Source organism: Pyrus communis, chromosome 16 (assembly GCF_041283825.1).
Source record: "Pyrus communis isolate YQ-2024b chromosome 16, ASM4128382v1, whole genome shotgun sequence".
Lineage (NCBI taxonomy): Eukaryota > Viridiplantae > Streptophyta > Magnoliopsida > Rosales > Rosaceae > Pyrus > Pyrus communis.
In genome coordinates, this window is record NC_142580.1 from 15,707,802 (window position 1) to 15,735,000 (window position 27,199).

General features: G+C 37.4%; 4 protein-coding genes and 1 long non-coding RNA gene across 6 annotated transcripts; 2 read left to right on the plus strand and 3 right to left on the minus strand.

Moving 5' to 3' along the window:
* The first annotated feature begins 430 nt into the window (after positions 1 to 430).
* On the plus strand, positions 431 to 2,728 carry LOC137732407 (peroxygenase). The gene is made up of 6 exons (XM_068471715.2): positions 431 to 651; positions 1,156 to 1,305; positions 1,596 to 1,681; positions 2,023 to 2,117; positions 2,210 to 2,335; positions 2,428 to 2,728. Exons 1-6 carry the CDS (start codon positions 447 to 449, stop codon positions 2,579 to 2,581), a joined length of 816 nt encoding a protein of 271 aa, XP_068327816.2. The 5' UTR covers positions 431 to 446; the 3' UTR covers positions 2,582 to 2,728.
* LOC137732406 (acid phosphatase 1-like) lies at positions 2,707 to 4,007 on the minus strand. Its single transcript, XM_068471714.2, has 3 exons — positions 3,575 to 4,007; positions 3,277 to 3,486; positions 2,707 to 2,990 (listed from the first exon to the last, which is right to left on the minus strand). The coding sequence occupies exons 1-3, from the start codon at positions 3,958 to 3,960 to the stop codon at positions 2,813 to 2,815; spliced, it is 774 nt and encodes a 257-aa protein (XP_068327815.2). The 5' UTR covers positions 3,961 to 4,007; the 3' UTR covers positions 2,707 to 2,812.
* Positions 4,008 to 4,648: 641 nt separating this feature from the next.
* Positions 4,649 to 7,266, minus strand: LOC137730793 (large ribosomal subunit protein uL14x/uL14z/uL14y). The gene is made up of 4 exons (XM_068469752.2): positions 7,127 to 7,266; positions 6,411 to 6,695; positions 5,048 to 5,089; positions 4,649 to 4,935 (listed from the first exon to the last, which is right to left on the minus strand). The coding sequence occupies exons 1-4, from the start codon at positions 7,137 to 7,139 to the stop codon at positions 4,853 to 4,855; spliced, it is 423 nt and encodes a 140-aa protein (XP_068325853.1). The 5' UTR covers positions 7,140 to 7,266; the 3' UTR covers positions 4,649 to 4,852.
* Positions 7,267 to 16,432: 9,166 nt separating this feature from the next.
* On the plus strand, positions 16,433 to 20,184 carry LOC148690043 (uncharacterized). The gene is made up of 2 exons (XR_015957821.1): positions 16,433 to 18,152; positions 18,210 to 20,184. It is a non-coding gene; the product is annotated as an uncharacterized LOC148690043 (long non-coding RNA).
* Positions 17,453 to 21,460, minus strand: LOC137731135 (uncharacterized). Of its 2 annotated transcripts, XM_088687799.1 has the most exons (4): positions 21,103 to 21,388; positions 20,899 to 20,944; positions 18,307 to 20,217; positions 17,453 to 17,893 (listed from the first exon to the last, which is right to left on the minus strand). In XM_088687799.1, exons 3-4 carry the CDS (start codon positions 20,038 to 20,040, stop codon positions 17,696 to 17,698), a joined length of 1,932 nt encoding a protein of 643 aa, XP_088543925.1. In that variant the 5' UTR covers positions 20,041 to 20,217; positions 20,899 to 20,944; positions 21,103 to 21,388; the 3' UTR covers positions 17,453 to 17,695. The 2 variants fall into 2 exon arrangements, with proteins under 2 accessions (XP_088543925.1, XP_088543924.1); XM_088687798.1 differs by having other exon boundaries at positions 20,899 to 21,460.
* Positions 21,461 to 27,199: the final 5,739 nt, after the last annotated feature.

A 27,199-nucleotide genomic window follows, 5' to 3' on the forward strand; every position in this document is an offset into this window, starting at 1 on the left:
TTTAATCATCAACAATCACGTTATTTGGTTTGCAAATTTAGTTTGAATTTTTTTATCTCTCAAGCATTATTAGTATAAAAATATGTTAGATTCAAACTTTGAAATGTTAACCGAAAACCTTCTCTCACACATGATTTGTGAGAGAAAGACAGGCATGGCTGATGCAGTTAAGCATAAGATAATCGCAAAAAGAGAAAGAGATACGTTCATGGTGTCCAAGTGTAAGAAGGGAATGAAACAAGATTTGCATGCGCTTCTCACATTGAGCCACAACTTACCCTCCAAAATCAGGTGGTGTTTGCATTTCTTGCCACGCATAGCGTATTACTTGCTGCTGACTTTGCCTTTCCCATATATAGTAATTTTCTCTCTCTACGTACCACCGCTCTTTATAACCAAAATATTCATCACCTAGCTAGTCTTCTATATTTCTGCACCTCCTCCATATGCTAGAGAGAGAGAGAGAGAGAGAGAGAGAGAGAGAGAGAGAGAGAGAGCAAGAAGGTCAGAGAAGATCGCAGAAAACTGTATCGATTATGGCTGCAAGTGCTGTGACGGACAATGAAGCACTGGCCACACAAGCTCCATATGCACCTGTCACTATTGAGAGGAGAGTCAGGAGTGACTTGGAAACCAAACTTCCTAAACCATGTATGTGAGACCAATTTCATTTTCTTTCTTTCTTGCTATATATATAAATATATCTCTCTCTTTCACTTTTGTATATATTTATAAGCTTATTACTCTTTATTCTTCTTCCAATATCAATATGCACACGGAGATTCCATAACAGGAATCAATGATCTCGATGAGAGAACTAGTTGATTGGGAAATGATAATTGCACACCGTTTTTTTATTTATTTTTTGGCTTTTATGCACCTCTTTTTATTTTTAGTAATTGAATTGAATAAATTAATGAAACGAAAACAAAGAATAAAATTTAACAGAGGTGTGGATGCTGAAGTAAAGGTGTGTTTTATTTATTTATTTTTTTCTACTTTGATAAATTTTTAATTTCTTATTATTCGAAACTTTCCATGACAAAAATGATGGTAATTGTGACATGTTCTGGTAGGTTAGGAAATAAAATGCTAATACAGCACCCCAGCACACTAATTCATATTTAATCATCTTTAACACATACCCAACTACAGATATGCCCAGAGCATTGGTTGCTCCAGACACAGACCATCCAACGGGAACAGTCGGCCATCAGCACCGTGACATGAGTGTTCTTCAGCAGCATGTCGCTTTCTTCGACCAGGACTACAATGGCATTGTCTATCCTTGGGAAACTTTTGCTGGTAAATCTTCATGTTATGTGTCTGCTGCCTTCAACTTACCTTTCCTTACGAGTAATGCTAGAGATACTAAATCTGTAGACAAAATTTGCAAACTAAATGATGTGTCACCAATAGCAAATGAGCGCATTTATTAACACTTAAGTGATAATCTAATCATCGACTTCCATGTCATTTAGTTTACAACATTTTGTCTACTGGCTTCAATCTTGCCTTAATTGTACATTAAGCACCCTTGTAGTGGATTTAATTGGTTCTAATGTATTCTTTATTCCTTTCCCTTAAATAATCAGGATTGCGAGCCATCGGTTTCAATCTCATCGCCTCCGTTGTTATGACTGTTCTTATCAATGGGGCTTTGAGTTATCCCACTCTGCCTGTAAGTTGCATATTGATTTCCAAACTTCTTTATAAGAAAGGAGATGTTAATTATTTAATTACTAGTAGGCATTCTATGAGTAATTAACTTGTGCCGCTAATCTCACTACTATATCCTAAAGTATAAACTCGCTGCTCTGATACCGTCACACACCAGATGATGTTGTTAACTGCCATATCATGTGCTTAGTTACTGCAATCCGTTTACCTGCATTATGCAATGATCAGTGTGTCTCAAAGCGCGGCGAAAGTGAGTAAATGTGGTAGAGAAGAAAAGCTACTGACTGAAAAGCGTGACTAATCAAAGATGCTTTGTATCTCTTGAATTTCTAATTTACACAGGGGTGGATTCCTTCTCCTTTCTTTCCCATACACATATACAACATTCACAAGGCAAAGCATGGTAGTGATTCCGGGACTTATGACACAGAAGGAAGGTATGTAATTATAAATTAAATGCGACAAAGTAACGATCTTCGATAATGGCTCGTAAAGAAATCACTAGAATTCATGTTCAATCATTGTGCAGGTTTAGCCCAGCCAACTTGGAGAACATGTTTAGCAAGTATGCCCATACCGTGCCTGACAGGTTCACGCTGGGGGAGCTTTGGCAAATGACCGAGGGGAACAGACTTGGATATGACTTCTTTGGATGGTATGCCCTTTCGGGTCCCTAAGACACTACACTTTGGTACAAATTAGTTTTTGTTCTTCACTTGGCTAACTTACAGAGTGTGGTTCGGGCAGGGTCGCGAATAAGTTGGAATGGGGGCTATTGTATGTGCTTGCTAGGGATGAAGAGGGTATGCTGTCAAAAGAAGCCGTTAGACGCTGCTTCGATGGAAGCTTGTTCGAGTATTGCGCTAGGATGAATACCGTCGGTAGAGCGAAGATGGGGTAGAACAATATGGAAGCTATGTACCAAAATGCAGTATATGTACGCGTGTAACGATTTAGCTTTTGTTTGAGACGTTGGAACTGTAATAAATTGAGGGATGGTCCTTCACTGTTTCGTACATGATGAAATGATCATAATTTCACCTTTTCATTTATAATTCTTCATTTAAAGCCTATTTAGTTGCATGAAATTCCGATAAAATTGAAGGGATATAAAGTAAAATGTGGTAAATCTTCAGAAAGTGTAGTACATTGGGTTTGGGAGTTTGAATGTCCTTTTGGCGGTAGGAAGTCCATTGATGCTGCTGTATTGGTCTCCCGCAATGCCCCAAATGGTGTAACCATCGGCAATCAATTGCTTTCTCACTCTACTCTTGTAATTCTGCACTCCTCCCAGTTCATCGTCAGTACCACTGAAACCAAATACAAGTTAAAACAAATTAGATGCACGATGTACATGAAGAGAGTGAGAAAGATGTGGATTCTCATGCCACGTTAAATTGTCCGCCCAAGACGATAGACACATAAAATGGTGACCCTGAATTTGGGTTCCTGGCCCCGAGTCCATCAAAATGGACCCGAATGCAGGATGTCACTTTTGTTTGTGTCTTGAGCAGACTAATAACGTGGCACGAAGTCTCTGTCCATAATGTGAGAGAGAGATAGAGGGAGAGAGAGAGAGAGAGAGAGAGAGATAACCTCAGTATAAGGCTTGTCCAACCATAATAGCCAACATTGACAAGGTTATCAATTGTGGGTGATCTTAGAAGCTCCCTCCTTGAAGAAACCAAAATGATCTGAAACCCTCTGCCTTTCATCTCATTGAAGAGTTTGAGTGAGTTCTCTAAAGCAGGTGCCTTTCCACAGCTCATCCATTCCTCCAGAGAAGTCAGGTTCAACTTCTCACCCCTACAAACAAATTGCTTTACAAAATTACCACACTCCAAATTTCGTATGCCATCTCATACTTTCGAATCAAACATATATAATGTCCTACCCGAAATTTCGTTTCTTGTAGTAAGGCACGGTCGAAAGGAGCGTATCATCAATGTCGAAAATCCATGCATCTCTACCATCTTTCTTCAGATTGCAGCTAGTGCTTAGGTACACAAGCGCCTCCTCGACCGCCCTCTCAGAGTCCACCTTGTACTGAGTTGAAGTAATGTATTTTCCAACGTATCCAATGCACTCTTGAGGCACGGTTTCGAACTCTCTGATGTTGTGGAGCTCGACATTCATCCTCCAACTCTCGCAGTAGTTTCTCAAGCTGATGTCCCGTCCATTCTTGGTTCTGTGATCCAATATGTTCCACCGCGACTCGGCGGCTGCAATCGCAACAGAAAGAATCAAAAAACAAAAGAAGAAGCTTTGATTTCTATCCATTTTCAATGGCTTGAGGTACAAGGAGAGGGAGATGGAAAGTGGGTTTAAGTAGGAATTGTATGGGGAAATTGGAGCAAGAAAATGTGACATGGTAACATGGGTTTTGGAACAAGTATTTGTGGTTTGTTTGGCATGTTGTACAAATCACATGGTGGTCAGGCTGGCAAATGCTTTATGTTTGATATAATTTTTATTATATATTCCATGCTTTCGTTGTTTGTTTTGAAATTTTATACACAATTATTTTGATTATTCTGTCAGCGCATACATTACGATTCGTTAGAAATCTTTGCTTCAGATTAAAAAAAGAAACCTTCGTTATATTAACAACAATTTGCACTAGATTAAAGCCAAAATGCACTAATCATTCACGTCGTCTCGATAGGAAATTCTTCCTTGCACATTGTTTTCACAAGCTAGCGGTTAGAATTTTAACCAATTGGGAGTTGACGAAATGGACAATAGTTGCAAAAAAGATCACCAATCTTGAATTTTTAGTTCAAGTACCATTGCTCCAATTGAGTTCAAATTAAAAGATCATTGCTACAATTTTCTCTTGAAAATAAGTTAAATTTCAATCTTTCTATTTTGTGTTTTGATGTGCAAGTGAGCATCCCTCCAACCTCATAAACGACAAATCGATTTTGCACCCTTTTATAGATCAATAGGAAGGTAATATTTCAGGAGATTAACAAAATGCAATTTCTAAACTCTGAAAAATAAGCATAATAGTTATATCTAGAACAAAACAACATCCATTTAAGTTTGCACAACACATCAACAAGATGAAACAAAATTTAGTCATATTTCAGGAACGACCTCCCTTCTAATAACAAAAACAACCATAACTCAATCATACATCTGTCCTATTCAAGAGCACGGCGAGTAACATTTAGACGATAGCATTAGCAGCACTTGCAATCCTAGGCCAGAGATCAGCGCACTCCTTCCCGATTGGACCAGTAATAGCAGACCCTAAACAAACACGCAGAGCAACCGATAAGAAAGGGTGACTAAATTAACCTATCAAAGTGTTACCAAACTTTACAGCTGAGGAAACAGTAAATGGTTATGATTTGGGATGTACCTTTCATTTCTCCCTTCGGATTCACAATAACACCAGCATTATCTGCAGATAAAGCAAACAGTCTCAGTAAAATACAGTGATTAACAATGAAATGCATAAAAGACGATGTTTTGTGACACAGTATGTATTAAAAATCTCAGAACAAATGAAATCAATAAAATGTGTATTAGCAATAACAAATATGTAGGGACCAGATGTAACAGATGTGAGCATGTAAAGCAAGGTACGCCTGTAACGATGGGCACTGTCAATTTTCCAGACGTGTAACAGCATCAACTATTAAATAAAGAGGATACTTGACTTCTGTCTGGTTATCTTACAGCTATGTTTAAAACACTTGGAACTAATCAAATAATTCCACACACAATATGTAAGAATAATTATACTACATTATAACCGGTCAAATTCTACAAACATTAATCAATTTCAATGCCAAAACAAGTATGTAGTGACCAAATGGAGCAGATGTGAGCATAAGTGCAAGCACGCCTGTAACGATGGGCACTATTGATTTCCCAGACGTGTAACAGCATCAACCACTGGATAAAGAGGACACTTGACTTCTGTCTGGTCATCCTAAAGATGCATTGGAACTAAATACAAGGCTAGAAATGTAACAGCATCAACCGCCAAATAAAGGGAATGCTCGACTTCTGTGTGGTTATCTTACAGTTATGTGTTAAACACTATCGGAAATAAACGAACAATGCCCAACACAATACAATACGTATGACAGTCTTACTACACTATAACCAGACAAATTCTACAAACATTAATCCATATCAATTCCAAAACAAAAATGTAGTCCCCAAATGGAGCAGATGTGAGCATAAATGCAAGCACACCTGTAACGATGGGCACTATTGATTTTCCAGACGTGTAACGGCATCAACTACTAAAAAAGAGGACACTTGACTTATGTCTGGTAGTCCTAAAGGTGCATTTGAACAAAATAAAAGACATGTATCGAATGGCGAAAGATAAGATTCCATACAGAATAGAATCTAATCGAAAATTATTCGACAGATAAGTTTCATTAGTGTAGCTGGTATTAGGATGTACCAAATCATTGTGCACACATAACTCCACTGATGGAGTTATGTGCCCATCATGACACTGCTTAACCAGCATTCTGTTTCTCATTCCATACAGTCATCAAAATTACAATTAGTCAACTCAATATCAAGATCAACAGTTATGCAAGATGATCCGCTCAGAAAACAGAATACACATCCCAAGATACTTATCATATCATCTAAACAAGAGAACAAACCAACAAGACAATTAGACTGCAACACCTATTGGATAATAACACAATCAGAAACATTATGACACATTAATGAACAAAGGTAATAATATTGACCTTCAAAGTACATGAAGACACCATCCTTTCGGCGCCATGGCTTGCGCTGCCTCACGATGACAGCAGGTAGGACCTTCTTCCTGAGGTCAGGCTTTCCCTTCTTGACAGTGGCCATAACCATGTCACCAACGCAAGCAGATGGCAACCTATTCAAACGACCCTTGATTCCCTTCACGGATATGATGTAAAGATTCTTAGCTCCGGTGTTATCGGCACAGTTCACAGTGGCTGCCACTGGAAGACCCAGTGACATCCTAAACTTGTTTCCAGCGGACCCTCCACGCCCTGGGCCAGAAAACCAACATCAGAACCATATCATACTATAAAATCAAACACCCACAATTTTTAACCTCAGATTCATATGTTTTGCCATATGAAAGGAAATCAAAGACCCAAAATTCAAAATTTGATTTCAAATAATCATACCCCACAATCTAAATCTTATTAGACAAAATGCACAGATGGAGTTAATAACATTTTCATGGCTAAAATCTGATTTGTTAAATCAACATGGAAAATGTTCAATCGAACCAATAAACATTTCATTTTCCTAGAGAAATCAAAGGAATCAGCAACTAAGAAGCTAAAATTGATCAATGACAAACAAAAAGATATAAAAATTGTTGATTGGCATGCATCAACAAGAAAATCCTAGGAATCAAGCAGAATATTAAGCACAGCGAGTATCAACGAAGGTGGGGCGGCCAAGAACTGACCTCGCTTCGACATCTTGGCTGCCGCGGAAAGGAGACTGAGGGAATGGTAGGGTTTAGCAAATGTGTATATATAGAGGGAGAGCGGCGTAGGGTTTTCTGCGGGTAAAACTTTGTCAAGTTACAATTCGCTCCATCCTCTTTTCTTAAAATACCAAATAGATCGTGGGCCTCTTCAACATTGTGGCCTCGCTGGGTAGTGGGCTTTTCAGAAGGCCCTCTTTCTTCATCGTTGTCGAAGATATCCACAGAAGCTCAACGTTTCATTTTTCAACTTTTACTTGGGTTTTGGTACATTCATTATATTGGGCCAATTTAGGCATAGGAACGGTTCGGTTCGGTACAAGGTGGTACCAAAACCAAACTCGTAACAAAAATTTGGTACCGTTCCAAATGCAGATCGAATTCGGTTCTTGGCCTTTAAGGAACAATTTGTTCCGAACAAGGCCTGTTTTTGTAAAAAAACAAAGGCCCAAATCAGTTTTGGCCCAAATTATTACAAATTAAAAAAAATAGGACCAAATCAGTTTTGGTTGGTCCAAATGCACAAAGCACAGCACGAGTCCTTGTTTGCACAAACAAAAGGTCCTGTATGATTGGTCCAAATGCACAATGCACAGCACGAGTGTCCTATTTCTCAATCCAACGGACATCAAAATTCAAACATCCAATTTCATGACTCTTGCTAGTGTCAAGTTCAAATTTTTGTAACAACATCAACCATATACAAATTCAATCCAACAACAAAGTTCAAGCAAATGCCTTATGGAATTAGTACAAACCCAAATGAAAAATCAAAGTTTATGTCAAAGCCTTATGGAATTAGTACAAACCCAAATGAAAAATCAAAGTTTATGTCAAAGCCTTATGGCAATAATACAACCCAAATGTAATAGTAAAGTTCGACTTAATGCCTTAATAAGTTCAATTCATTTAAAATAAAAGCAATTACACCTTAGGGCCTTCACGTTTGACACTCTAGTGGTTGGAGGTTTGGGAGAAGGGGCCTTTGGTTGAGCACTTTTTGAAGCTCAATGAGGTTGGGTAGGAGCTTGGGAAGCGGATGTTTGAGAAGGCCGGGTAGGAGGATGTGAAAATGACGCTTGTTGTTCCGAATTATTAATAGAGAGAGAAGAGATGCTAGATGTCAACACCTCTACATAATACAAAAATATACACAACTTGTAAATACAAAAGAATAAAATTTAGAAAAATTATAACAAAATAAGAACTAAGAAGAAATAAGAATCTTACCTGCTTCGATACCTTTGTAGAACTCTAGGTGCTCCAACCAAGGTGCATCATCCTTTAAGGTGATAATACCATCACCCCTCATCCAATTATGCATGCAAATTAATGTCTCCCCTGATTTAGGAGTTAAGGAACTCCCAAAACCCTAAAACATTAATAAATCTCTTCCAGCTTTTGGGGATGTGATCTCAGCTTTGTCACGAATTACAGCTTTGAACCGGTTCGGACATGTGGATGAAGAGAATGCCATGGCCATATCCTTGTTTGAGAAGGTGGTGGACCTTAGTGATGCTATTGAAGATGAAGAGAAATTGCTTTTGATTAGCATTTGCAATATGCACTACAAGGTGGAATTGACAAGCTTGCGGGTGTTATTGGCCTTACTTTTGGTCCTAATGGAAGGAATATTGTATTGGATAAGTGTGGTAGTCCTAAAGTTGTGAATGAGGGAGTCAAATTTGGCAGGGCTATTGAGTTACCGCACGACATTGGAACTGTTGGTGAAGCACGAATTAGAGAGGTATTCAGCAAGACCAATGACTTTGAGGGTGACAAAACAACAAATACATTAAAGAGAGGAAGTGAATGCATTAGGGGTACCTATTTGGATTTAGCATGCTCTCTCGAAGGTCACATCGAAAGAAATTTTGGTGCTTTGGCTATTGATTTACATGCTGATTTTTCTCTGTTTTTCACTAGAAAATTAGATTTTTGGCCTGTTTGGGATCCGGGAGATACATCGGCTAAAGCTGTCAAGCTGGTACTCTATTTTCAGTACAAGGACGGCAAGCGAATGGGTGTTTTTGTGAATTTATTTTGGGAATCATCAAATGGAAGGGATTTGCTTGGTTGTTGCCAGACGTGGAGTGAATTTGAATGCCGAATTGCAACTTGACACGCCCCGATCCTGATATTCCCTGAATACTAGGATAAACACGTGCTGGTCGACACCCAAGGGTGACAAAAGCATTGTTTTCTAAAGTCGTTGCATGATCTCATTATTCTTTGCTTGGTTACTACTTAGAAGACGTTTCATCACTTAGTTCCAAATGCTAGAACTCATGCCCATTTCATTCAAAGCATGTTATTGATTTGCATAACACATATTCAAGATGAAGTTGTGTAGTGACCACCATCAAAGCCAAATAGCCGTGTGCCCTTAATTCATTTTGTGTTTAAGTTTAACCCCATTGAGCCGTGTTAGCCCATGTTCTTTGTTAACCCATATTATCCTCACCTAGCCTAGATTAGGACCATCCATACCCTTGTTCTTGAAGCATAGTAAGCATGACTAAAAATGAATTCCTTTTGATTAATGTGTTGCAGAAAATAAGTGTGGGGGAAGGATTATTGATGTGAGTTTATGTGCCATAGGCACGGCTAGAAAAAAAAAAAAAAGTGAAAAAGAGTTGAAAAGAAGTGAAAAGAGTTCCGAAGTATTGAGTGCAAATGCTGAAAATAAGGGATAGATAAAACTTATAAATATAAAAGAATAATGAATATGAATTTAAGGAGTGTGTTCAGAGCACACATCTAATTTAAAATGCTAAAGGAAAATAATATAAAATTAAATAAATAAAAGAATGGGTCATACACCGAGAAGACTTGAAGATGCAGATGCGGAAGTGCCTTGACGCCGGGATTGTATACCTCGATTCTAAGTCCTGAAGGGGGCGCAAAACAAACATGAGTGGACCAAGTTGATATATATATATAAAATAAAACAGTTATCAAGACACTAACCCCCAGGTTTTATGAAAACACATATATTATGATAAACATAGGTTTTTCAAAACCTAACATGCCGTGCAATGTCCGATAACCCCCAGGCCCCATGCCGGCTCCCCGTCTCTGAGCAGACAGTCAGAGGAAAATACACTCCAGGCCCCATGTCGGCTCCCCGTCCCTATGTTAATAGCCAGAGGAAACACACTCTAGGCCCTATGACAACACCAAACCGTCGCCCGGGATGGACCAGAATGTATCCCTACGTCCCGTAGCGGAATAAGGACCACTAGGTAAGTACAAAACCATTGAACATACATATATTGAAAAGCAACATCATAGTATAAAGTCATCCATCATCTATACTATAAAGAGGTGTTCTAAACATGTTCTAAATATCATATCGTCATCCATCAGATATTCTATAAGAACACGGGTTATAGGAAAAATAGTAATAATTCAAACTAGCCTCAGTAAACATGTTATCTCACAAAACGTTTCATAAAACATAGTCATCAAATCATGCTTTTCATGTATGCATTTATACTATCAAAACATGCATTTTTAGAAGGGGTCCACTCACAGTACTCCGTCACCGAAGTGCCACGCAACTAGCGAAAACGGAAAAGCCACAAATAATTGCCCCTAAGCACATAAAGGGTACATTTAGTCAAACTCTACTCAAACGATTAAATTTGGGAAAACGGACATCAGAAACAGGTTCAAGACGTCGAAATTAGCCTAAGAGGGGTCCCTCACGAAAACCCAAAAAGTCAACAATTAAAGTTAATGCTGACCGTTGACCTACTCAACAATCAAACTGGTTCAAAGTCAACGGCTCACGGGTCCAGGTTGGAGCGGGTCAATCGGGTCTGGGCTTGGATCCGGGTTGGGCCTGAGTTTTGGGCTTGGGAGTTTTGGGTTTGAAAATAAAAATAAACAAAAATTAAATTAAAGGAAACAGGGTTAGGTCTTAAAGGGTTTGGGTTTAGTGATCCGACCCAAAGGCCTGGATTTGGATTTTAGACTTGGGCTTGGGTAATTGGGTTGGACCTTGGGTTGACCCATTTTCAGGCCAAGGTTTTGGCCGATTTATGGGCAAACTTCAAACGCCCATAACTTCTTCGATACTTAATGAAATTGGGTGATTCAAAAAGGAAAGTTGTAGTACTCAGCGAGACAAAGAGATTGATACCTTGCATGCCGGCCAACTCAATGTGGTTTGGCCGGAAATTGTCTCGAAAGTGGTGGTGCTTGCCGGAAAATTTGAAAAATTTACTTCGAGCTATTTTCTACGATTCACACATATAAACCACTTGAAACAACCTTCGATCTAACCCTAAAACACAACCCAAGGGTTTCTAGAAGCTTACCAATGTTGGAAAAACAAGAAACACATCGGAGAAGATGATGAACAGTGACGTCGTCATTGTTGGGGTTCCATGAAGGTTTGCTTGAGTTTTCCCGTGGTTCCTACGTCCAGTGGTGTTAGTTTGGGGTTGTTGCTTATGTGAGTGACAAATTTGAGAAAGAGGGAGAGATCACAGAGGGAGAGAAAGGTCCGGGAGTCACACGGGAGAAAGAAAGAGAGAAGAAGAAGAGGGAGAGAAAGATGAGGTTACGGGAAGAGAAAAGATGAGAGAGAGAGTTATAAAAATCAGAAAAAGAAAGAAAAAAGGAAAGGAACTGGGGGACAAATCAGGGGTGGGCCCCCTTGGGCACACCATTTAAGACCCAAAAACAATTTTTAAAAGGAAAATATCCCCAAACTTAGTGAAAATACAAAAATACCCTTTTGTTCCGTAAATCCTGGGACCGGTTGTTACAATCTGTTGATGCACAAAATCGGCGAGGACTTTGGTACAACATAAAGTGTCAAGTTTGTGACCTTCGCTAGGTTGCTCTGGTCATTAGTGTGGATAAGTATGTAAATGAATAGAGACAGGGAAGCAAACAACACAAGATGTATGTGGTTCACCCAGATTGGCTACGTCCACGGAGTAGAGGAGTTCTCATTAGTTGTGAAGGGTTTACACAAATACATAGGTTCAAGCTCTCTTTTAGTGAGTTCTAGTGAATAGTTTAGTACAAATGACATTAAGGATCCCACATTATTGTGGGAGAATGATCTCCTTTTATAGAAGAGAGTTTCTAGCTTTGTTCTGACATTGAGACGTGTCGTGTTGTGATTGGCCTCTGATATCGACACGTGTCGCACTGTGATTGGCTTCTGATACCGACATGTGTCGTGTTGTGATTGGCCTCTTGGTTGGAGGAAAAGTCTTGTGGGTCCTTGACGGTATGTTGTTGACCGGTACTTAGTAGTTTCGGAATTCGTCAAGTATGGTACAAACACAATCTATCCCCCTTAAAAGAATTTTGTCTCGAAATTTAAAATCACTTACTACACTGAAGTACTCGAAAATAGGAAGAAGAATATATGTATAAAGAGAAATCAAGTCAGAGTGGGTGCATCAAAAAGAATATGCCACACCGTCGCGAGCAAGTTGCAAAATCCTCTATCATGCCTCCAAGCTCTTACTTTTTTTCCCCATCAGTGTAGAAGTAGAAACATACTTTAATAAGATATAAAGTCGAAAACATATATGGACGTAAGGTAAAAAATAAGTACGCAAAATACTATAGCATCAAAATATAACTTGTGCATAACTTAAAACTGAAAAAGAAGATACTTTCCCCAAAACATTTGTAACACCAAAAACAAATAACTAAAGGATGGAAGTTAAAATACCTATACTGAAAATTCAAAATTGGAAAATGAGAGTGGTATTCCGTAACAACTGCTGAAGACGAATCTTCCTGCCCACTTGCTTAACGAACCCAATGAATAACTTATCAATACCACAGTAGGCCGCCCGCGATATCGATCACACATTTGTTGTCTCGATGAGCAAGCATAAATTTTCTGATGGTGCACCAATTCCCACATAAATTTGATCCTCTGAAAACAAGCTCGCATAACTCCTCTAACAACCAGTGTTGCATGTAGAAACTCTCGTACCACGTCGCAAAAAGTGCCATACTTAAACCGGACAAAATAGAAACTGCCGTCATAAAAACTCTATTCAGCACCAAGCATCCCATCCTCCTCAATTCTTTTAAATGTGACCAACTACTCTAAAGTTTCACCAGTAAAGAACCCATTTGAAAACAGTATCTTGGGATTCAAGAGAAGTGGCTACCATGTTAATAGTAAACTCAAAAGCTCAAGCCAAGCAAGCAGAAAACAAGAAATCACCTTTCCCAACAAGCAGTATCTCTTGGGAATTGTTGCAATGCTCAATCCACCTCTCCATTTTTGCTTAGTTGCAGATTTCTAGTTAAACACGGCCAAAGTTAGTGGAAAGAAGAAGGACTTGCAAGTGATCAACCTAAACACCCCATGAGAGCACACACCATTCAAGAGAAGTGTAAAGATCTTCCGATTCTTGCCTCGACATCGCTGTGGTGCCATTCGAGAGTGTACCAAACAGATCTGCTAGAAGCGTTTCGACATCCATATACTCACAACAATAAGGTTCAGAAGTGAAGTAGTGGAAGATGCGTTGAGACGAGCACATATCGTTGGAAAATAACCGATGTGATGCCTATGAATTATAGTAAGATGGTGATACAATCCGCTGACCTTTGGTACTGAGACCTTCATCCAACTCTTACTAAGAGACCGCTCAAACCTCACACCCACGTGCTCGCGAACCGAATGATCTTGGTGCGAGGTAGTGGAAAGTTGTAATGGTCAACTCTGTTTCAGGAAAGAAGTCATTGCTAGTGAAGGGTGCTGTAGAGAATTTGCTTTAGAAAAGCACTAAGGTTCAGTTGCTTGATGGCACTGTTGTACCACTGGATGATAGCTCAAGGAACTATGTTGTGCAAGCTCTTCGTGAGATGTCAACTAGTGCTTTGAAACCACTGAATGATGCACTTGTTTTGAAACTCGTTGATATTATGATCATATTTGGAATTGAGAACATATCACATATCCATCAGAAAGGAATGAGTTGCTGCTTTCAAACTACCTCTCACTTGCTTTTTTTTGTATGTTCATCGTATTTGCTATTGTTTTGCCATCCAAAATTTCATCTTCCATCTTTTGTTTTACCCTTATATCGGCATGTCACTACTAATAATAATAAATTTTTTTTCTTCAGATTATCAGTCATGCAAGTTTGCTGCATGAGCTACTGGGCTGAACACTAAACTGAGTTTCAACTCTGACTTCGAGATCATTTCTGTGCAGACTTAGGTATTCAAGACATTGAAGTTGGGTAAGCCATCATACTCTACACACAAAAAAAATAAGCCATCATACTCTACACACAAAAAAAATTAACTTTCAAGTGATTGCAAATTTGGTTGACACTGGGAAACTATGAAGATTTAATGGTGGTTGGAATCATTGATCTAACCAAAGTGGGTTTCTGTATCATGTATTTCATGAATAGAACTGACATATCATATATAATTGACTGAATTATATACTCTTAATGTCAAACTTTCTTAACATCATGTGATCAGTATGAATAGATTTGATATGGGAAGGTGTGCCTCTAAACTAAATCCCATTCCGAAGTGATGTTATGTGACAGAATTTATACTGCACTATGTCTTTAAAGGAAATGTTCATTAGTTTATACTCATAGCTGTTGTACTTACAGGTTACTTTATATATATATATATAGGAACTATGCATGGTAGTTGTTAAATATTATGACATTTGAAAATCCTTCATTCTGTGATTGAGATATGATTACTATGTATTCGTTTTATTTAATTACAATTTACGAGATGGAAAATTTAAAATTAATTTATGCCACAATTATTAGGCACTATGTTTCACTGAAATTTAAAAATTACGGAAATACTAAGCAATCGATAATTCACTAATCAAACATGTATTTTTTTATCATAGTATTATCCCTGTAATATATGGCATATAAAAGGAAACAGGGTTTCTTTTAGATGGGACCCTGCACTATGGTATGTGAGAGACCAGCCGAGGAATTGAGATGACTCATAAGCTTTCTTTTGCATGACGATAATTAATAGAAGCTATAATGTTCTCTTCACATTTCTCTCATTCCCTTGCTCAATAACTTCTCACCATTTTTGATTCCTTCTGAGAGTTGAATGAGATCTGGGCAGTCACTTAAATTCAGGGGGTAGCTCTATAAATCCTCTCGGGGTTTTTTTTTTTTTTTAAATTTATTTATTTTTATATATTTTTCTATGTTCTGTAGATTTCACCAAACAGCAGAGAATAAAGTGGGCATTATCCGTGGAGATTTCTGTTTTTCCCATCTTATTCCCTAAAACTGAATTTTCAGTTATTTAAAGATCTGAATTTTGCAATTCTGTGTAAATCTTGCAGGTCAAGATGGGACACCTATCTAGGCAATGTCTGGACGTCTAGGCTTGGGTGGCGACGTGGAATTATGGAAGAGGTGAAGTAGCTTAGCTCCATCTCATTAGCTCTTATCTGTTATGTTTAAGCTCATTGGTGCTGGCTCTGAGGTTTTTCGAAACTCTCCTTTTTCGAAACTCTGAAGCTTAGAGTCCCATTCAACCACAAGGAACTAGAATAACTGAAAGAAAAAAAATTTGTTGTCTTTGGAGTCCGAAAAGAAGTACGTGCAATCCTCTAATTTTATTAATGTAAAAGAAGTGATGCAAATCCAGTACAAGTATAAATAACAAGTATTAGGGAAAAAAATAGTTGTATGATTCCAAGCCTTGAAGAAGGCTACAAATATATGAGAATGACGAATCTTCAGAGTGTTAGTGTTTGTTCATTTCTCCCTTATAGTTTTTTTATGCCTTTTAACGTTTGAACAATGATGCAAGTCAATCAAGCAGATAAGATTCAGAAAGAAAACTCCACATAAGTTGCCAGCAATGCTTAATGGGAGAAGTATAGGAAACCAAAGCCTACAAATCCGAAGCCTTTTAGGTTTAGAACTTATGTATGTGATATCTGTTGTGACTAATTTCTTTAATGAGCAGTAATAGCGTTGATGCTTTATACGGTATGTTTTGGGTTATTTTTTAAGGAAAGAGGGATGCTTAAGGAAGCAACTTTGGAGAAAAGAGCTCATGCGCCACTGAAGAAGATCACATTAGTCAGGACTCCAGGGGCAAATTCAACAAGCAAACATCAGAACCTGATACAGGTATTTACGCATGAATCTGAACAATTACTTTGTGTATCACTGTCATATAGGCAAATTTGTTATGTGTGATGATGTATTTACGCATGACTGAAGTGGATGATGTAATTTTATACAATTTATAATTTTGGGTTCACTAATTTTCTGCTTTTTTATGATTTATTTGATGTAACATTTTTATAATTTTGTTTAATTTTGGCAGTGTTTGGTAGAAAGATGTTAAATGTGATTCTAACGAAATGAGGAACGGTGCTTTCTACATTGAAAGCAATTCTAAATGATTCTGTGTCTACTTCACTCATTCCTTCCTTATCTTTGATTTCTATCTTCTCTTCCACAACTTGTGTCACGATTCACAAAAACTATACACCCAACTCCTACAATTTCAGCAGCCCTGTGATCATGAACATATGTAGCCGTACTTGCACATCACCAGAAGAAATTTGATGTTCATTTTGGACAAAGATGGTCGAATAATTTTATGTGAAAACCTCAGATGTTAACAAAGATGGTCTAAAATTGTGCAATGAAAAAGAAAAAAGCATACCTTTCCAACAGTGGTTTCAATGCACTTGTGCGACACCATCATCACTCTTTTTCGTCTCCTTTTCTCATTAAATCGAAAAGGAAAGCCATAAGCCATAAGCAACAAGGACAATTGATCATGCCTGTTATTGACTTCTCACTAGTACTGCCGAACATGAATTTTCTCAGTAATTAAGTGTTACAATACCTCAAAGAGGAAAAATGTCTCAACGAAATTTCCAACCATAAAACCACACTTTAAACGCATATGCTAGATTAACTACCATCCACGATATTAAACTCGTAGTAGATCAACAATCCAGACATATCACAGCAATCCACAACTCTTGACCTGCTTCTATTGGCATGTTTTTCACCTTTTAACTTTTGATTATGATGCACTCCTAGTGGGTGAAAATCTGCTTTACAAGAGAATCTAATACGTCAAACGTAAGCTCTTCAGCTAAAACATGTCCTGATGAAAACAAGCACCAGAAGGAAGGCAGGATGAGAGAAACTTACTTTGTGAGCACCGGAATGATGCATTCCATGTAAGAAGATGGTATGTAAGAAGATGGTCTTCAACGAACTAATGGCGACCACAGCAAGCATGTTAAGAAGGGAGGTATACATAAAATGAAAATTTTGTTCAATTGGCTTGAAGTTTTGCCATCACTTAATCTAATATCACAATCTTGTACATTCAATAGAAAGGAGCAGGTTACAAGGGTTTATAGCCTAGGAACCTAGTATCAGAAAACTGTGATATCACTATATCATGGTAACCGAAAACCATATAACTCAACAGAAATCATCTCAATTCCAAGGTATAAAAACATATGTACTGTAAATTACCAACTGCTGTATAAAGTAAAAGTTACAAAAACTACATAATTTTCAAACCCTGGACTTTGGTACTTAAAATGCCTGTACATTTGGGGCGGAGGGCTGGACTCTGTGTATGGATAATCGCTACTGCAATTGCAAAAGACTGCAGAACTGACAGAGATGGTTGAAAATGAACAAAATACAAATCATCGTGGACATTCAACATCCTCCATGCAGGAGGACCATGCTCTGAACCCTGAAGAATTGAAATGAAAGACAAGCATCTTAGTGCAAATTCAGATTATTACTCAGTTGCTCAAAAGTTAAATACCAAGTTTCAGTTCCCGTCATGTAAGTCGTAAAAGCATTTCATTCTTCTCTTTCAACTCAGAATACAATACCGCAGGATCTATTTTACGTCCAAAACAATATCTCTTTCAGGAATTACATAACCTTTTCAAATTATTAGGTCTATCATGACTCATGAGAAGTTTTCGACAACTAGAACCGGAAAAGTAACTTATCATATCAAACACCGGCTTCACAAAAATTATGAACATGTGTGGATGAAGTCAATTTTAATACGTGCTCAATAAATGATCTATGTCACGTTGTAATAAACAAAAAGGGGGGAAGAGGGGGAGGTGAGGAGGTAGGAGATTGGCGTACCGTTCTATTTAATTCAAATGACTTGCACTCCCCCTGAGTGTCGGATTGAGGCAAAATGTCTTCTCTGCTTGATTTGGTTTTGAGTACCGTGAGTGGGCACCCTAGATCCCAACCTCCACAGTCACATTGTCCACCAGATCTCCATCTTTCAGTAAGACTTGAAGGACCACCATTTCTGGTCCTTGGCCCACCGTGAATTCCTGCTGGGATTAGAACATCCGTACTGGTAGAGCAGTCACCATTATTTCGACAACATTCGACAGGTACTGAAGCCACCACTGAGTTACTGATTTTCTTATTCCCAACTTTCTTTAGAAATTTCAATCCCCAACCTCCAGCTTCCTCCTTTCGATCATCAGGGAGATGGTCTTTCACAACAATGGAAGCCAATTCGAAATTTGGAGGGAGATGATCTTCTACCAAATTGGGCACACGTAGAGCATCTTGATTGTTGCCTGTATCAAGGCATGGCTCCCGAGAAGGATTTTCAACTATGAAACATGGTCCACTCAATTTGGAGATGGTTCTTTGTTTGGATGAGTGAGTTGTCCTGAACGCTTCGACCACTTTTTTTGATAACCCCTTGCTCTTCCTGAGGTTATGGCTAGAAGTGTGCATCTCAATACCACCACCAAACAAATTAAATTCAGTCTCCATGATCTTTGAATTGCTTGGGCAGAGGGAGACCAAATTATTGACCTTCATCTTACCGACAAGGTGTGACTCACTATCACGAATCTCATGGCCTTTTTGCCCACCCTTTCCTGAATGAAACAAATATATACAGTCCAGAGTCTTATCCTCTTCAGACTCGACCTTCCACATGTTGGCTACATAGACCTCCCTTTGTTCATCTGTGGAGAAAACAAAATGAGGATTCCCTCCCTTCCACGTGCATTGAAGCATTCCCCGAGAAACAGTGGCAAGGGTGGAAGCAGAAGATTGATCAGACAATGCTGAGTTTGTGCTGCAGATAGAAATAAGTCTTTTGTGGCCAGCATTAGATTCACTTTTATGGCTTCCCTGAATTGGTGTTTCCTTTTCTAGCATCGGTGAAGAAGAGAAACTAAATCCGCCAGGTGAGTCTGTGAAATCATAGCATATCGAGCCTCTGTCATTATTGCAGTCTATTCTTCTCAAGTCTGTATTGCTACCCAAGGGCCAAAATTGGTGAAACAAAGGGCTCCTTAATGTATTCGTCATACTCTTGCTCCCCATAACTCTACCCACAATCCACTGTCCGGCAGGGCTTATTACTACACTCCCACCTCCAGCTGCCAATGGACATTCAATCACGAATCTAGCAGAACTACACGTATCTCCACTTCTACTTTCAGCCACATTCAAGCGCTCGGGCAAAGCACTGATCTTTGAAGAGCTCAATTTCACAGCTGTATTACAACGAGCTACTTTGGATGCACTAATATGAATCAATTCCATGCATTTTTGACGAAATTTTTCATCTAAGCTCAGTATGTGCTTTGGAATACTACTGTCCAAGCCAATACCACTTTGAGACAAGGAACCTTTTATGCAACATTTACTAATTTGCAAACGCTTAACATTTGAAATTAGTGCATGCTGTGGATTTGACCATGTGACCAACCTTTTCAATTTTGAGCCAGAAGAACTTAAAGTACCTTCTCCTGATAATTTCCGCTCCTCACTCAATCTACGCAACGAATCATCTTGCCCCTGGTGGTCTTTCTGAGCATCAACAAACTTATCATCCATCTGCTGACCCCAACCAAATAGCACACATCAATGACAGATAATTTTTTTATCTATGTTCTGCCTCGAACTGAATTACATAGATTGGGTGGTAGACCGCCTTATATAACTTCCCTCCGTCCAAGTCTTATCTTAGAAGTAACCTGAACATAAACACATACTCCAAGCGGTAAGTGTAAGCTATCAATTTGCAGAAGTAAGTAGATATCAATTGGGAATTTGGTAGTTTTTCTTAAGCGAATATATCCAAATATCAATGAAACTATCTATCAACTCAGAAACTTTGGAAATAAATCCAGAAATTGAAGAAAGTTGCCAAATACCATGCTTCTGAGACTGTTTGCACAATCTGAAGTTTGAAGCATAAGGCTCCAGCACAATCTTAAAAAATAAGTTTGGAGATTTTTATTTATTTATTTATTATTTGTTATCCAATCAACACCAAATTCAAAATACCTTCAAAAGCTCTAAAGATTCACCAACATAACAGTTTACCTTCTAATTCAATAAAAACAAAAATACTTAACTCCTAATTTGTAGCTGTTCATCTTACAATTTCTCTTTTTCTCTGCCCAGAACAGTACAATTTCTCTAACAACTGAGGAGGAAGATGACAGAAGGACTAAAGATTCAATCTTTACACATCTTACCTCCATACAAACAAAACCCAGAAAGGAAATTCAAAATAATATTTATAAAACTCACAATTAAAGCCTCAAAGTTGCCTATTATTAAAATAAAAAAGCCACAAAGTGGCCATAAAACATGGAACACTGAGTCCTGACACACTGAAAAACAGCTCAACCCATCTATAAAATATACAATAAAAAAAATACTAGAGGACCAATTGTTTTCTCTTACCTGATGAGAAATCAAATGCTCACAGATTAGCAAACACCCACAAGCACTGATAAAAAAAAAAGCAGCTTATTTGCCACACATTGAACACCGTTTTGCTCTTCAAACTTTGAGCTTATTCTCCCAACCGCAAACTTTAAGCACCAAGAAGACTGAAAGAAAGGTCAATAAAGGAAGGGAAAGAAAAAAGGTGAAAGAATAACCAACCAAGCACATGGAAAAGCAGAGACAAGCAACATGGCCGCCGCCACCACCACCAACACCACCTCCACCGCCACTAATGCTCTGACACGCCTCACAATACTAGGTTCCGAATTCTCTGGTTTTTTTTTTTCAAGAAAATGGCGCAACAGTTCTAGGCAGCCATTGAAGCAAGAAGAAGGAAATGGCGGGCGTGGGTGGAAAAAACAGAACAACTTCTATATTCTTGTGTTTGGGGTCTGAAATGGGTTTCGCACGTAAGCCACGTTTTCTGGGTTGAATTTTGTTGCTTGTTTGAGTTCTGCCCAAAGTCCCGGGTTTCATCAATGTGGGCGGGGACCCACTTCATATTCTTACATTTTCTAAGCCACTACATTGACAAAAATAGCTGCTTAAGATAATGTTCATGACGTGATTTAGTGATATTAATCTTTATTTGTAAGTAAAAAGTTTTAGGTTAGATTTTTGTTAAAAACGAATTTGAATCACATTATTGCTAATCATTATGGGCTAGGCTCATATTTTTCCTTTTTAGTGTAAATAATATCGTTTGTTCGAAAAATAACAAAATGTTTATGAGTTTTGTGTCTTGGTTGATTCTATCATAGGAAGAAGATTGCTTAAGTGTTCACGGATGAGTTTTTATTGAAGAGGTCATATTGTTATGTTCTGGTTGAAATTTGTCAACTATTCTTGTTAGATTGTGAATATACGGCTCCATGATCAAACAAATTCCAAACTAAGAGAGGGTTATTGTCAAATCACTCACCTAACCAATGTAATATTATGATTTCGATTGGTTCGGTTTAAGAATTAGAAAGTGGTATAACAAATCAAAATTAGCGTGTTTAGTAAAGTATTTGGTTTAGCGACTAATCTGGTTTGATAATTTCACTTTATAAACAATTATCTTAAATATTTTATACTCTCTTATGTACGTATATTAAAACAAATCATTATGTGATCGATTGAATAATTACATTTACACTTATATGTGAGACCCAACAAACAAAATTACACTTCGCAATTACCCAAAGTCACAAGTAACGATTCAACTGAAATATTATATTTTGTGGGATTCTGAATTTGGTACATTACAATTTGAATTTATAATCTTGTACGAGCTTATCCCTTTACTGTTTGGTATGGTTCAAAAATAGGGAGGAGAGTTTCTTGGAAATAAATATTTAATATTAGAAAGCCAGAATAATAAATGAAGAGAGAGTTGGATAGAGAGAGGGAAAAGGGAGCTTAGCAGATGAGCTGGTGCGCACGATACTGAGAAAGCAAAAGAACTCCGCTGCGTAGGTCATGGTGGGCCCAACTACTCCTAACCAACTAAGAAGACGCCACATCAGCAAGTTGCCTCTGTTTTTTCTCTTATGGCAATTGGGTCGAGTTGAGACAAAATTTTGTTTGTTTTTCATTTCGTTGCTTCAAATTTTGGCTATGATTTTTTATGCATTGAACGTCGACGTGTGAAGAAGGGAAATTTATGTGTACACTCTACGAATGCTTTGTCATGCTGATGTTTTGTAATAACAAGATAAATATGTGTGTATACTTTTTATTTACATGTTTTTATTTTATGAATAATGCTAGAAAGATTAAGTTTGCAAACTAAACGATGTGTCATCAATAATGATAAGCATGTTTATCAACGTTTAAGTAATTAACCAATCTTCAACTTCCATGTTCTTTAGTTTTCAAAACTTTGTCTATAAATTTAGTCTTCCTAGCATTATCAATTAATTGACACAAAATGCTGAGTGGTGGCATATTCGTGCCATGAAAATTGTTATCTGTATTAGAGAAGGAATTCTTCTTTCAATCAGTGACACTATGTGATAACTATTTAACAAACAATCATCTATATAATCAGTTGTGCCCCTGAGATAATAAATTTGTTGTAAGAGTATTCACATCAAAAATACAGTCGCATCGTGTTATAACATAAATAAACAATATAATTGACAAGAGTACAAAATGGGAATAACGTAGGAGATGGTCGATAAATTTTTCCAAGTGCCGGGAACACCATGACACGTGGTGTTCCCTCACCCATTAGGATTTAACATCTTGGATATCCTTCAATTTTATATTTTAATAAATAAATAAAACTAAATGCTAATGGGTGAGGGAACACCATGTGTCATGGTGTTCCCGGCACTTGGAAAAATTTCTCGAGATGGTCAAGTACATACATACCTATGGGTTCAACTTCCCAGTGACTACCTACCTTTACATCACTACAATCTTTCCCATTATATTATTATTTTTGTTTCTATTTTTATATATTTGTGTATTTATTACTCATATTAGTTTATTTAACGTGTTCATGTTATCCTTCCCTACTTATTTATTATTCAAGCGGTGGATAATATTTACTAATCTAATTCTTGATCTCAGCCGGAGGATTAGATCGGCTATCACCTCAATAGATTTATTTCCAGCGTTCAATGGTTATGATGTTGCAATCATAAGTATAAATTATGGCCACTTAATTCCCAAAAATTATTATTTTATTAACTTCCTACAATTTTATAAATACACCTACTTTTTAAATTTATATGCACTTCTTGTTTTACCCCGACAATCTTATGGATATACACCCATTTAAGATTTAAAAAACTAAACACCTACATCCACCGTCCACAATCTTAATTGTTCCTCTCTCTCTCATCAGCCACCATCATGGCAGTCACCTGCATCATTCCGGCGATGCAAGCGACGAAGGTGGTGGAGGAAGGTCAAACTTGTTCTAACACACATTAAAATGTTTTTGGTATTTTTCCAAACATGAGACGAGTTCGCACTTATAATATTTTTTCAACATTTTGAAAAGAAATGTCATTAACCTATTTCTATTGTCAGATGTCCATACACTCTAATTTTATGCAACAGTACGTAAGCTTAGTCAAGTTGCAGAGAATATTGTGCCCTACCATTATGCAACTGTCCGTAAGCTTAGTCAAGTTGCAGAGAATATTGTGCTCTACCATCTGCATTGGAGTTTAAAATCGGTTCCAGAGATAGGCACGTCCCACTTTATTTGTCGCACCAAAAGTGGAATGAATTAGTTCTATCTCATTGTGTTTCGTTTCACCTCACGTACCAAACGCAACCTTAAAGCCTCGTTTAGTATAGAATATTAGGTTGGAATAAAATAAAACAATATTTTCAAGGCAAGTTAAGGGAATTAAACAAGTAAATAAAGTTAATTTTACTAAAACAATTTGAGTCCACAATTTTTCTGACCACCCTCTTTTGAATCTCTGTTTTCCCCATGCTCAGTAATAAGTTAGTAACTACCAACTTGACAAAGAAAAAGCTGGTTCACATACCAACCAAAGAAAAATTGAATATCTATAATTACATATGTAACAAATTGAACATAGGCTGTTTGAAATTGAACATGGTGGTTGTTGGTCTCCATGCCTAATTCCCCAAGGGGAACTAGTGACTTATAATAAATAAAAGATAACTGCTAAGGAGACTCTTTTAAAGTGGGATTCTTCAGAAACTTTCTGACATTTCATAGTTTAACATTAATTTCGATGCCAACATTATAAACCATTGTACTAAAAATATGATGTGACAAAAAGTCTATGACTAATCTTTCTTTTGAAAGAGTCTCCTTAACATTTCTCAAAATAAAATAGTTTTAATGGCATCCCCACTAACACAAAGCATTTGGGATGGCATCTATCCACTATCCTATTTGCATAAAAAAAGCTTTCCATGTAGATATGCTTTTCTTGATATATGATGGCAATTTGACCTAAGGGTTCCACCACTAGGAAATTGGGTTATGATGATACTTTGTTTTAACTTGAATCGATTTAATGTGGTTGTCTGTTTGTATAATTGATCATGGAAACTAAACAAATTATTAATGATCATGCATATGTAACTTATAACAAGTGTTTTTATAAGTCTAAATATAATGATATTTAGTAAATGATACGTTAAATTTGAAAAAAAATAATTTTTTTTTCTAAAAATGAGCTAATTGGTGACTTCACCATAACAGTCCACCATTCTGGAGTCGAGAATACTCACAGAAACATTTGAAAAGAATAATTGAATGTATAAAGATTTAGATCACACACAATAATATCGACATCTTTTAGTTTCAAATCATGTACCGGTTTGACCAATCTGATTCCCAAAACTAAGAAGAATATCGACATATTTGGTGTTTCTTGAAATCGTAAAAATTTGTGATAGAATTCATCTAGCGTGCATTAATCTTCATTCCTACCTTAAAAACTCAAATACTGTAGAAAAAAATAATTAGAATAAATCCTTCATTGATATGGAAATTTTATATATACATTACATACCTTGTACAACAACAAATTCTCCTACAATTCAGGATTACAATTACAATTGTAATTCAATTAAAACTAATTTACTATATTTGTCTTAACATTGAAGAGGTGATGTCAAGAGCTCCGAACTTGTGTAACATAGTTGAAATTTCTCCTTTCCGAGTAGCTTCGTAAACAAGTCTACTAGCTGCGAAGATGTATCAGTATGTCTAGTAGCTATCGTGTCATCAACAATCATATCACGTGTTAAATGACAGTCCATCTCCATTTGGTGAGTTCGCTCATGAAAATAGAATATGAAAACAACATCTCGATCTGAGTTTGGCTGTACATCTGAGAAACATAATATGATTCTACTTCAAACGCTAATGGGGAGGTTGTTTTGGATAAAAAAGTTTATCAATGTACTTTTAGATGTTCCTCCCATTAGATCGCTAATGTCATTATTAGATGATTCGAATGGGGAATTAGCTCAAGTCAAGGAACTATGGTTTCATGAGTCGTCCAAGCAAAAATCTAAAAGCATTATTAAAAGATGAGAGAATCTGCGAAGAAGAAGTTTCAAGTTTAAAGAGTTAACACTACAGAAAATGTAGTGAACCCAATCACTAACACAATGTTACAAAAGCAACTTAATCGACACCTAAATAGTTGGAGTTGGAGATTCTTGGAGTTGTGCCATAAAGGCCAATTTCGTAATATTATATTATGTAACAACTCCATTTTTAACTAATTAATAATAAGGTTCATTCATAGGTTTAGCTTTATATTATATTATATTATGAATGTTTCCACAGGATTTTAGGCTGTAAGCAATGTCCTAAATGAGATTTAGGCAATGAGACTTGTATTCCTTAGTCACTTAGCTCTTAAACAAAATTCCTAGCCATTTGGAAAGTTAACTAGATATTGAATATCCGGAAAGGTCGGTGTATATTGCATTAAGGTTAGCAGGGTCTCGTGTTACGCTTGTTGGACACATGGTGAATATACAAATGTTTGTCTTTTGAACAAGTTCACTGAACATTGATGGGCCAAATGTTTAAATGTATGGATGCTTACCGTAGGAACCAAATTCGTGCACCTCCATGAGCGGTGGAAGCACAAATTCGAGCAACTTGCATAAAACAATTGTGAGTAAGCAAGGGTCGGGGAAGGGGGAGGGGTGTGTTAGCTAAAAACTCTTCGACGGTCAATTTAGTGAATGATTTTAGACTCAAGCAGTGGACAAGAGAATTCAAGCATTTAGTTTGAGTTATCATAGTTGAACCCTAAATGGGTGTATTTATACAATGGGGAAAGAGACCTTGTTAGGATAGAATACTTGTTCTAAGTTGGGATAATCCGATAGGATACCTAGAAGTAGATATTGCATCCTCTTAGGAGTTGTGGTTACTTATGGTGCACGTCAATTGCTAGATTGTAGAAACTCCAAGACTTATAGGATCTAATTGTGTCGATATCCGGATCAGATCGCATGTCTTGCAGAACAAGTATGGTCATCTAGCAGAGTTGCTAGGACTCAACCTAACGTCCATATCCGGATAAGAAATTGCATGAGCTGTTGGCGGTCATTATGACTTATGAGTGCCACAAGTGCAGGAGCGGGTATCGCTATAGGAGGCGAGTTCATCCTAGAAGTCTTTAAGGCGGGTGAAGTAGGCAGAGACGGAGGAGGAGCCTTGGGAAATGGTGGCAAGGTCTGTTGAATAAGAAGAGTATCCAAGATAACTCTAATGATCCCAAGAAGAAGAAAATAGAGCACACTC

Bases quoted from the DNA above. Each gene is read 5' to 3' on its own strand.
- LOC137732407 (XM_068471715.2), top strand. From the start codon at position 447: ATGCTAGAGAGAGAGAGAGAGAGAGAGAGAGAGAGAGAGAGAGAGAGA. The intron at 652-1,155 runs GTATGTGAGACC...ACCCAACTACAG, and splicing joins AACCAAACTTCCTAAACCAT to ATATGCCCAGAGCATTGGTT. The intron at 1,306-1,595 runs GTAAATCTTCAT...TTAAATAATCAG, and splicing joins TCCTTGGGAAACTTTTGCTG to GATTGCGAGCCATCGGTTTC.
- LOC137732406 (XM_068471714.2), bottom strand. From the start codon at position 3,960: ATGGATAGAAATCAAAGCTTCTTCTTTTGTTTTTTGATTCTTTCTGTT. The intron at 3,487-3,574 runs GTAGGACATTAT...ATTTGTTTGTAG, and splicing joins TACAAGAAACGAAATTTCGG to GGGTGAGAAGTTGAACCTGA. The intron at 2,991-3,276 runs GTTATCTCTCTC...ATTTGGTTTCAG, and splicing joins TGGACAAGCCTTATACTGAG to TGGTACTGACGATGAACTGG.
- LOC137730793 (XM_068469752.2), bottom strand. The intron at 5,090-6,410 runs GTCAATATTATT...CTTTATCTGCAG, and splicing joins TGTCTTCATGTACTTTGAAG to ATAATGCTGGTGTTATTGTG. The intron at 4,936-5,047 runs GTACATCCCAAA...GTGTTTGTTTAG, and splicing joins TCCGAAGGGAGAAATGAAAG to GGTCTGCTATTACTGGTCCA.
- LOC137731135 (XM_088687798.1), bottom strand. From the start codon at position 20,040: ATGGATGATAAGTTTGTTGATGCTCAGAAAGACCACCAGGGGCAAGAT. The intron at 17,894-18,306 runs GTACGCCAATCT...TCAATTCTTCAG, and splicing joins CATTTGAATTAAATAGAACG to GGTTCAGAGCATGGTCCTCC.